General features: G+C 42.5%; 1 protein-coding gene across 2 annotated transcripts in view; it reads left to right on the plus strand.

Annotated features, from left to right (window-relative positions):
• TTC39C (tetratricopeptide repeat domain 39C) overlaps positions 1 to 12,225 on the plus strand; it is a 97,912-nt gene that overhangs the window by 61,353 nt on the left and 24,334 nt on the right. For both annotated transcript variants that reach the window (XM_075826336.1, XM_075826337.1), the window contains exons 4-5: positions 2,123 to 2,237; positions 9,863 to 10,217. In XM_075826336.1, coding sequence (XP_075682451.1) covers positions 2,123 to 2,237; positions 9,863 to 10,217 — 470 coding nt within the window. The remainder of the gene's footprint in view (positions 1 to 2,122; positions 2,238 to 9,862; positions 10,218 to 12,225) is intronic.

Genomic DNA, 12,225 nt, shown 5'->3' on the forward strand with positions numbered 1-12,225 from the left:
CCCCAGATTGCTATACCCCTTTCAAACCTCTCTTATTGAAGCATGTGGATGTCTCTAAACTGACGGCCGCATTCACTAAATTTATATGGGCAGGAAAAAGACCTCGCATTGCACTTACCAAGCTCATGATGGGCAAACAAGAAGGGGGTGTGAACTTTCCGAATGTCAGGGGTTATAACGTGGCCTGTCTTTTTCGTCATGTAGTAGATTGGCTTCACGAAACAAGCAATTATTCCAACTTAGATCTGGAGGGGGAGTATGCCTCACCCTGGAACCTGAAGGCTTTGTTGCATTGTAGAGTTGCGTCTCTTCCGTGCCGTCTCAAAACCTCCATTGTATTGAGAGATACAGTCCTAGCTTGGAAAGTGGTACGTAAACAGTTTGGGTTACCTCACCTGGTATCGAAATATATGCCGTTGAGCGGATACCCGGAATTTTTACCGGGAGTAGGCAAGGGAGACGGATTTGCCTCCTGGGGGATGGTAGGCATTGACAACGCAGGGGATCTTATGCACATAGAGGAAAGGAGGTGGTTAACTGGGGAGGAAATCACCACTAAACTCAGACCCATAGAAGGTAGGGTCAATTTTTTACAAATACTTCAGGTACGAGCATTTTGCACCTCCAGGCTCAGGGATTTGAGTAAGGAAGCTACCTCGCACACTCTAGATGAGGTCATAGGTCCAACAACTGGGCGGGCGACCATTTCAGGGTTGCATAGAGCACTGAGAGATGGTTTTGTTCGTCCGCAATCAAGGATTAGTTTCAAAGTCTGGGAACGGTGGACCCAAGATCCAGGTATAGGAGAGATCATACTGGGGGGTTGGGAGACGGTACGGAAGAGTGTTATAAATGAGAGCTGGAGGGAAACCTATTTTAAATTGATGCATTCAGCTATATATGGCTTTAATATTTTGCCTTCACAATCCTTCCCTGAACGCATTACGTGTTGCCCCAAATGCAATACACCTCTGACGAATTTATGGCATGGAGTATGGGGGTGCGTACATACGAAGCGATTTTGGGGGATGGTACAAAAATATATTGAGGATCATTGGAAAACGAACCTCCCAATGACGCCGCAAGCACTACTATTCCATCAGGCGCGGCCGCCGGAGGAAGAGGGTGCTCGAGGAGTGAGATCACACGATTTTACTGGTAGCCTTGAGATGTCTTCTGAGTAAATGGTTGGAAGCAGACACGCCGGGGTTAGAACTGATTGTGTCACGGCTGAAACAGTTATTAGTTCTTGAGAGGGGGGAGGTGGAAAGGCGGAAGGTAACGGGAACCAAGAAGCTATTTGATAAGTGGCAAATATTCATAGAATCGCAATGCACAGTAGCCGAAATAGCGGAAATTGTTAAGCCTTTCCAGCACACAAAGTGGTACTGCACGCAGCTCTTGGGTGGCACTTTAGGGGGGCTGCAACTTTGAACTAGTTGAGGGATAAGGGACAAGTAGATACTCATTGATGACCTAAGTCGTGTCGGGGATGGGGGAAGTCATGTTTTCGGTCCATATGAAGATCGACACTTATGCCATGATTATATGTTTATATGTTATGTTATGTTGAATTTAATCCAAAGTTAATTCAATGACAGTTGAGTGCTGCGCACTCATGATGCAACTTTTACGTGAAATGTTTGTAAGAAAATGTGAAAACTGACAATAAAAAGGATATCTTAAAAAAAACAAAACACAAATCCTCTGTACGTATTTTCAGCCCAAAGAAAAAGCCCCCCTTATCCTAGGACCAACCACATACCCCCTTTCCTTCCTCTGTAGACCACAATAATGTCTTGGAGAGGGGGTAGTCCAGTACAGGTTCACACTGCCATGGACAAGGGTTAGAGTGATGAAGACCCCCTCCGGCTGCCCATATCTGTTGCAGTTCTGCTTCTACGCTACCTCTGTGTATTACATCAGTGGCAAAACGTTGAATCTACTAGTTAATGATTTGCCTGTTCGGTTTTATGCCATTGTATCCGCTATTATGTTACATTTCATTGCATATTCAGGGCATTTTGACCTTATTAAATCCTGCTAGCTTTTTTTCCTGTTTTTAACGAGTGCCGTTCTGATCGCCATACTGACTATGAACACACGGTTTTCTCCTTGACAGGTCGACGTTAGGAAGTCTGCCCAGTCTATGGTTGACCGCCTGCAGAGACAGATCATCATTGCAGACTGCCAGGTTTATTTAGCCGTGCTTTCTTTTGTTAAGCAGGAACTGTCAGGTGAGTCTCCAGATTAACAGATGAACTGGTTGCATTATGCTGACGCTGGAAGACGTATTAACTTGCTTTGTCAGACTATCCTGTCTTTTATAGCTAATGGTCTTACTTTTATTACCTATTGTGTAGAAAAATAAAGGAAGTGTAGGCAATCATTGCCATATTAAAACTTGCCATAAATATTGCTAATAATAAATTATCCACAATTCTGCTTCCTATTTGCTCTGACAATTGTACTTGTCATACCCTTATTCTTTGTACCACATTGCACAGTGCCATAGAAAGCGTAAATAATAATTCCTGTTCTAGGAAATTCTTCCTTTGTGGTTCCTATGTTAAAAAGATATCAGAAATGGATAGCAAAGTGATTGTTATTCATATTCACATAGCTCCCAACTGTCCTGGATCCGGCAGGACAGTCCCGGTTTTTCACCGCTGTCCCGGACAGTCTGAGCAATGTCCTGCCCTGCCCCGTACCCTCCCTATTGCCAGCCACACCCCCTGCAACGACGCTGCCTGCGCAGCAGTCTGCCTGGAGCGAGGGAGCAGAGTGTAGCAGTCACACCGGAGCAGAAAACTGCAGAGGAAAAGAAGCAACACGACAGTGGTGGGTACACAGTTTAAACAATTTACTGCCTGGGAACACTAGCATTATTTTATGATTTTAGTCTCCAGGCACATTCTTTTTGCGGCTCCCGACCCCCCTCGCGACTCATCCGCCCGCCCCCTCTTGCCCTCCCTCGCGGCCCCCCTGCGCCCCTCCCCCAGGGACTGCTATAACTTCTCCCTCTCCTGGCAGGAGAGGGAGAATAGTAATAATAGTGGTAATAAAAAAAAAACACATTTCTCCATTAAACATCTATCTATCGATCTATTATTTATCTCATACCTCCCAACCATCCTAGATTCAGCCGGACAGTCCTTGATTCTGGGCGGTGTCCCGCTGTCCCGGGCGGCCGGGGGTTTGTTCCGCTGTCAAACTAATTCTGAAGCAGGGAACCATCCGCTCCCTGCTTCAGAATTAGTTCATAGCGGAGGAGCAGAGGGAGCTCCTCCGCTCGCCGAGGGCTCCCCGGGCACAGCGCTACTTTATATGACGGTACTGTCCATTTATGAGCGGAATCCCCTGCTAGAGTCGGCAACGGGGATTCTGCCCAAGTATTAGCCACTGACGTCACTGTCCATATATGGACCGTACCGTCAAGGGCTTCCCCGAGCACAGCGCTTAAAGTGTGTCCGGGGAGTCTTTGGCGAGCGGAGGAGCTCTCTCCGTTCTGAACTAATTCTGAAGTAGGAAGCTGATAGTTCCCTGCTTCAGAATTAGTGGCTACTCCTTGAGTGGAATCCCCATTGCCGATGATCTGGCCGGGGATTCCGCTCCTAGAGGAAACCTCAGAGGTCACTGTCCATATATGGACATTGACGTCAGTGGCTCCTCCTGGAGCGGAATCCCCGGCCAGAGTCTGCAACGGGGATTCGCTCAAGGAGTAGCCACTGATGTCACTGTCCATATATGGACCGTTACATCAGGGCTTCCCTCTAGGAGCGGAATCCCCGGCCTATGCTCTGGCTGGGGATTCCGCTCCTAGAGGGAGTCCCAATACCGCTATCTGCAGGGGGGTGGCACAATCAACATGGAAACTGTGGCACTATATAGGGGTACTATCTACATGGGCACTGTGGCACTATCGAGAGGGCATTGGCACTTTATATATGGGCACTGGCACTAGGGGCAGCTAGGGGGCATTATATTGTATGGGGCAGCTATGGGGGCATTATGCTGTAGAGGGGCTTTAAGCTGTGTGGGGCTTTATACTGTATAGGGCATTATACTGTATGGGGCAGCTATGGGGGCATATGCTGTATGGGGCAGCTTTGGGGCATTATGCTGTATGCCTTATACTGTATGGGGCATTATACTGTATGGTGGCAGCAAGAGGGCAATATACTGTGGCACTACCTACATGGGCACTGTGTCACTATCTACAAGAGCACTGGCACTAGGGGTAGCTGTGGGGGTATTATACTGTATAAGGGCAGCTAGGGCGGCATTATACTGTGGGGGCATTATGCAGTATGGGGGAAGCTATGGGGGCATTATGCTGTATGGGGGAATTTGTTTTCGGTATTATACTGCATGGGGGCATCTGTATGGGCATTATACTGCATGGGAGAATGTGTGGGCATTACACCGTATGGGGGCATCTGTGTTGGCTTTATAGTGTATAGGTGCATCTATGGGGCATTATACTGTGTGGTGGCAGCTAGAGGGCATTATACTGTGTAGGGGCAGCTATTTGGTATTGTGTGGAAGGCACTATGGGAGCATGTGTGGGCTGAATTGGGTGTGTATGGGCGAGGACTGGGTGGGATTAGAGGTGTGGCTTAAAAGTAAAAAAATTGCCGCATCAATTATCCCTCTTTGTGATACTTGAAAGTTGGGAGGTATGTATTCATCTGTCTCATTCACAACATCTCAATGGAGGACAAAACAAGTTTAGAAATACAATATGCTGTGCATTTTGGGACCCCGAAAAATATGGCTATGAATGGATTAAAAAGAGAAGAGAGCCAATTGTGACACAAAGACATAATTGAAGTCCCTTAGAAATCCATTAGGAGAAATACTTAGACAATTTGAGTAATCGCTTAGATTCCAATCGCATGACTATTTCATTATCCAAGCTGCTTTTACCCTTTCACTGGACGTATGTAATATATCATTAGAATAAAAAGGCTGGAGTTTAGATCATGATGTCATATTAAAGTCCAGTAGTAGGATGAGATGTTTTACTTTCTGATTACGTATTTCTGTAAGGCTACATTCACACGTTAAGTAAGAGCAGGAAGAAATATTGCAGCCTTTAGACCTCCTGCACACACGGATCTGTCCGGGTGCACAATCTGCAGCGACTGTTGCTGGCAAGTGGATGAGATTTATCAAAGCTCATCCAAATGCTGCTGAACATTTTCCGCATGGAAACCCACAGTATGTTCATTCTGTTTTAGATGTTCACTGTGGATTTCACCCTTTTTAATGTAAAAGGGGTTAAATCTGCAGCAAACTCTGTAAATAACACATGATGAACTTCCGAACAACATACTGTCCACACTGTGTATATTTGTTGTATTTTCAACATGCATTTTTTTTGTTTTGCTTATTAACTCCCATTGAGAGACATGGGAGATTATCAACCCAAACAAAAAACGCATGTAAAAAACACAACAAAAACAGTGTGTACGCAGCCTTAGGCTATGTTCACACGGGGTATTTTGCCGAGTTTTTTGACGCGGAAACCGCGTTGCAAAACTCGGCAAAAACGGCCCGAGAACGCCTCCCATTGATTTCAATGGGAGGCGTCGGCGTCTTTTTCCCGCGAGCAGTAAAACTGCCTCGCGGGAAAAAGAAGCGACATGCCCTATCTTCGGGCGCTTCCGCCTCTGACCTCCCATTGACTTCAATGGGAGGCAGGAGAAAGGGTATTTCTCGCTGTTTTATGCCCGCGTCGCTCAATGGCCGCGGGCGAAAAACGGCGCGAAAATCGGCGTGCAGGGAGAGGAATATCTGTCTCAAAGTTCCAAACGGAATTTTGAGGCAGATATTCCTCCCCCAAAATACTCAGTGTGAACATAGCAGTAATCTCTCCCCTGTACAACCTCCAGTGAAACCAGGGGCGATACAACTTTTCTTCATGTTATTACCCCCCTTAGCTATGAGAGCGTATATTTGTCTCTGATTTTCACATTTAGGGAGGGTCTGACTCTAGAAGATGAACAGTTGCACATCTTATCACCCCCCGCGTATAGACCATTTGTCGATTGCGTAGAGATTTTTGGTCTGTTCAGTTCTGGGAATTTTGTGAAGATGTGTGCATGAAGACCTAGACATAAGTGACACGTCAACTCTATCTTGAACTTTTATTATTAGGTGGCGTTGTGCATCTCAGGCTCTGCTTGGGTCAAACTTTTCGCCACAAACGTTTTTATGCATTTTTTACACAATATTACTCATTGATGCAAAATTGCATGGAAGCCCCCGTACCAGGCGGCACTTTCTACTATATGTAAAGTGTTTATTTTCATGCACTATCTGGGTATAGGGGTATAAGATACACTACCGTTCAAAAGTTTAGGGTCACTTAGAAATTTCCTTATTTTTGCAAGAAAAGCACAGGTTTTTTCAATGAAGATAACATTAAATTAATCAGAAATACACTCTATACATTGTTAATGTGCTAAATGACTATTCTAGCTGCAAACGTCTTGTTTTTAATGCAATATCTACATAGGTGTATAGAGGCCCATTTCCAGCAACCATCACTCCAGTGTTCTAATGGTACATTGTGTTTGCTAACTGTGTTAGAAGGCTAATGGATGATTAGAAAACACTTGAAAACCCTTGTGCAATTATGTTAGCACCGCTGTAAACCGTTTTGCTGTTTAGAGGAGCTATAAAACTGACCTTCCTTTGAGCTAGTTGAGAATCTGGAGAATTACATTTGTGGGTTCGATTAAACTCTCAAAATGGCTAGAAAAAGAGAGCTTTCATGTGAAACTCGACAGTCTATTCTTGTTCTTAGAAATGAAGGCTATTCCATGCGAGAAATTGCCAAGAAACTGAAGATTTCCTACAATGGTGTGTACTACTCCCTTCAGAGGACAGCACAAACAGGCTCTAACTGGAGTATAAAGAGAAGTGGGAGGCCCCGCTGCACAACTGAGCAACAAGACAAGTACATTAGAGTCTCTACTTTGAGAAATAGACGCCTCACAGGTCCTCAACTGGCAGCTTCATTAAATAGTACCCGCAAAACGACAGTGTCAACGTCTACAGTGAAGAGGCGACTCCGGGATGCTGTCCTTCAGGGCAGAGTGGCAAATAAAAAGCCATATCTGAGACTGGCTAATAAAAGGAAAAGATTAATATGGGCAAAAGCGCACAGACATTGGACAGAGGAAGATTGGGAAAAAGTGTTATGGACAGACGAATCAAAGTTTGAGGTGTTTGGATCACACAGAAGAACATTTGTGAGACGCAGAACAACTGAAAAGATGCTGGAAGAGTGCCTGACGCCATCTGTCAAGCATGGTGGAGGTAATGTGATGGTCTGGGGTTGCTTTGGTGCTGGTAAAGTGGGAGATTTGTACAAGGTAAAAGGGATTTTGAATAAGGAAGGCTATCACTCCAATTTGCAACGCCATGCCATGTGGACAGAGCTTGATTGGAGCCAATTTCATCCTACAACAGGACAATGACCCAAAGCACACCTCCAAATTATGGAAGAACTATTTAGGGAAGAAGCCGGCAGCTGGTAGTCTATCTGTAATGGAGTGGCCAGCGCAGTCACCAGATCTCAACCCCATAGAGCTGTTGTGGGAGCAGCTTGACCGTATGGTACGCAAGAAGTGCCCATCAAGCCAATCCAACTTGTGGGAGGGGCTTCTGGAAGCATGGGGTGAAATTTCTCACGATTACCTCAGCAAATTAACAGCTAGAATGCCAAAGGTCTGCAATGCTGTAATTGCTGCAAATGGAGCATTCTTTGACGAAAGCAAAGTTTGAAGGAGAAAATTATTATTTCAAATAAAAATCATTATTTCTAACCTTGTCAATGTCTTGATTATATTTTCTAGTCATTTTGCAACTCATTTGATAAATATAAGTGTGAGTTTTCATGGAAAACACAAAATTGTCTTGGTGACCCCAAACTTTTGAACGGTAGTGTATATATATTTTTTTTCATAATAGAGGTTTTATTTGTATGCAAAAAAAATGTAAAAATAAACGCGCAATAAAAATGCAAACTGCAATCTTATTGGTTATTGTAGGTCTCCAATGTTTTGTAGATGAGCATCATTGCCTGTGCTACATATATGTTTCTTACACTTTTTTTTGTATTAATAGGTTCACAACTGTAAGAAACGTGTGCATATATTATATTTTCTTGTATTGAGATAGAAAACCAAACCATTTTTCACATTAATAATGTGGCGTTCGTGACCTCTCTGAGGGTTTAGTCCCATGCGATAGATTTTGTTGCAGAATTTTTCTGTGACTGAAAATCAGTTCCAGTCATCTGAATGGAGTTGTTTCTGCAGCGGGTGCATGGATTACTGCAACTTCCATTCAGCTGAATAGAACTGATTTTAAGTCGCAGAAAATTTCTGCAACAAAATCTGTGACTGCACCCTAACACATGTGATAAAATATATTAACATTACAATAAAAAATACCCTCCCCCTTCTGCCCAGGAATGCCCCGAATGGGCAGAAAGCCACTTTTAATGCATAAGCACAAAGTCACCTCTTTTTCATTCCAGTTAGTGGGACACTTACTTTCTGAAGTTTATAATGTCCAATTTAGAAGATGCAATACATGTAATAGAGATCCTTGCGTAACGACACACATGCAATATAAGTTATAAGGATCCTTGCAGAACTACACAACTACATTATGATACAATAAAAACATATACCAATCTAGGCCAAAACCAATAACCATCTGCGCATATCAATGCATAAATATAATACCCATCAGCATATGTGTAGACTTATCCATATGTTATAGAATTACTTGAAGTACACCATATGTACCATACAAAATTCAATTTTATTAAATAAGAATAAAAATCAATTGACCATAAAGATCTCAAAATAGGACATACACGTTAAAACAGAATGGTGGTGGTCAGGGACCACAATACACATTATAGTATCGTCAAGTGAACAATAAAGAGCAACACTATATACATTCCGTAAGACACTGCAAATGTGCGCAATCCTGAAAAGCCTTGATATCAAAGTGAACAATAAACCATTACCAACCCGTTTTTTGCATAATGTGCCCCTATTGGACAAAAGACCACCACCACAGAGCCCCAACGCGCGTTTCGCCATAGGCTTTTTCAATGGGTAAAGTTTTATTCTGTTATCACAAACGATTTAGGCCGCTGGTTATTTTGGTTGGTTACTGCAGTTTGTGTAGTTAAGATACAATGTTTTTTCAGCGTGAGCCAAGAACCAACTTGCACTAAGAATTTTTTGCGCACATTTCTCGCTTATACTTAATTTTTTAATTGGCTAAGAAACAACTCTTTTGTGTTGTCTTTTCTGCTGGTAGAAGGAGGTTAGCAGTTCATATCCATCTGCATGAATACAATGGGACTGATTCAGTTGTAGCATCTTATACAAAGGGGAGCGCCTGAGGAGCAATGAATTATATATGAGTGATGCACTTTACAGCATTATGACGCTGGCTTGGACTGTTTAGCAGCCATTTGCAAAATTGTGATCTAAATATTCATCAAGAAATTCAAAGCTGGGTAACAATATATCAATGTACATTTTATGCAGCGTCATACACACTGTCTGATTCTGCTGTACTGTTGTTTTGTACACATTATTATATCCCACATATGTCATGATGTAGAAAAATCAGAAAACAATGATCGTTTTATTTCTGCGGATGTCTAAGCATGCAGGGAGTTGTAGTTCTGCAACATCTGGAGAGCCATAGTTGGGAGACTACTGAAGAGGAAGACATGATAGACAAGTAGACCTAGCAATATAGTTTTCGGAAGAGTATTGAAATGTTATGATTTTTCTTATTTTCTTTTGTTCTCTATCAGCTTACATAAAAGGTGGTTGGATCCTACGCAAAGCCTGGAAAATTTACAACAAATGCTACGTGGACATTAACTCCCTTCAGGAAATGTATCAGAAGAAGCTATCTCAGGAATCTTCTCCCTCCGATGCTGCTAATGATAATCACATTGCTGTTGAGGGTGTCACGGAGGACTCTCTGAGCCGACTGAAAGGTGCTGTGAGCTTTGGCTACGGACTTTTTCACCTTTGCATATCCATGGTGCCCCCAAACCTGCTCAAAATCATCAACTTGCTGGGGTTTCCTGGAGACCGTCTGCAGGGGCTATCTTCCCTGATGTATGCAAGTGAAAGTAAGGACATGAAGGCCCCTTTAGCTACGTGAGTAGCTATATTGCAACACTTTAATAGTAGATCTAGTATAAACAGTAAGTAACATTTATGAAAATGAAAAAACGGGAAAAAGTAACATGGGCCTATGGTTTCTTATTACGTGAAGTTTAATTCTATGGATTCAATGATGTCCTTTATAATAAGTACTTGTCCCTGTACTCATTTCAGTTTTGGTTGCTGTAATCCTGAAGATGCAGCTTCCTGTTCACAGAATTGGAGAGTTCTGACCTGTGAAGCATGGAGAGGCAGTCTATAGTATAGCAGCTAGAGATTCCTGTGACCACCACTTTACATGTAGTTACTTGTATTTAAAAGGTAGTCACCAAGACAGGAAATAGGTGGTTGCTAAGTGCTGCTAAAGTACTACAGCCTGCAGAATAAGGTGGTGGAAAAGTTAAATAAATGTAGATCCTGTAGATGTACGTATAGTAATAAAAGAATGCATATACAGGCAGTGAAGCAGTAAATAGGCATCCTACATCGTGACACCGAGACAGTGCTGTCTTCTTATTGGTCTTTAGTTTTCTTGATAACCTAGAACTTGTTCTAAAGCTCTTAAAAGGGTCAGATATTGACTTAAAGGATAGCCACCTATAGGTGGCACTAGAGAGACTGTTTTCTTCCTTCTGGAGGAGCGCTATTTTACATACAGTTGCTGTGATAGGCTTTAAGGTTGGGTTTTTCTTACATCTTCGTTCAACCAGTTGCAACAAGTGCAAAATATTCTAGTTTCGTCATACTGAAAACAAGCTTCCATATGGCGCAATACAAATTAAAGTTTCCACAACCAACATTACCCCATAAAATATGTGTCAGAAGTATCACGTGGAAATAATAGTCATGAAGCACGGATTTGTTGTAGTCTTAATAAGAAATTCCCTAATATACAAGTAAAGGTGTTATGAAGATCTAGGGGGCAGCTACCAAGAGTTTTGAATGCCCAATAGGGTTTAGGCCAGCCCATCATTATGACAGTCTGTTGTCAGGATCCTCCTTGCTCTACAATCGGCCTTTAGTCTGCTGTTATATTTCAGGGTAACCATAGGTGATTTAAAATTCCTTTGACTGCCCCTATCCTGCAGTCATGTGTTACTTCACTCCCTATGTCCCTCTTCTTGCTAACATACACATAGTAGAAGAGGAGACAGATGGAGGCAGTAACATATGACTGCAGCATCAGGCTACACAAGATTCGTTTGTAGTCTGTAACCATGGAGACACAAGTTTGCATTAGAGCTGTATACACAAATTAGTAGGCTAGTTTTAATCAAGTCTAATTGCAAAGTTGCATCATTTTATTTTATTTTTAGACCCTTTGGAGCAATAAAAAAAGTAGTTGCAAAAGTATACATTTCCTTTAAGAATTCACAAAAAGTAACAATTCTGCTAAGGGGTTTTCTTTGAATACACATTGATAAAAAACTGATAAGAAAGAATAACTTTGTTGCAATCTGTTGTTACATTGACAATAATATAACATAATAGAAAAACACACAGTGGGCAGATTTACTAAGATGTCTGACAATTAGACAGCATAACTTGAGACCAGGAAGTCTAAAGCGCATCAAATTTTACAACAGTGGTGCACACTGAATGATAAATTTGGCGCATCTTGCTAGACACTTTTTCTCCTCCATATATTAACTATTGTTTGGCTTAATTTTCACTTAGCGCATTTTAAGCCATGCCCCGTTTCCCGCTAAGTCACGCCCGCTTTTCTAGAAGCTTTTTAAAAGTGTCTAGTGATGTGCAAACATCAGTTCTTAAAGAGGACCTGTCTCCCCTCCTGACGTCTGATATAGTACATAATTGTATTCCTGATGAAACCACAATTCTGGAGCATTTTTTCTACGTCTAGAAGTCTACGTAGTACCGTTCCTCTGTTATTCCTCCTAGAAATTTGTGAATAAATTGACAACTGGGTGTTATCAGTTTGGGGTGTGTCCCTGCACAGATTAACAATGTCCAATCAGTGCTGACAGGGTAAGGCCGGATT

Source organism: Rhinoderma darwinii, chromosome 5 (assembly GCF_050947455.1).
Source record: "Rhinoderma darwinii isolate aRhiDar2 chromosome 5, aRhiDar2.hap1, whole genome shotgun sequence".
Taxonomy (NCBI): Eukaryota; Metazoa; Chordata; class Amphibia; order Anura; family Rhinodermatidae; genus Rhinoderma; species Rhinoderma darwinii.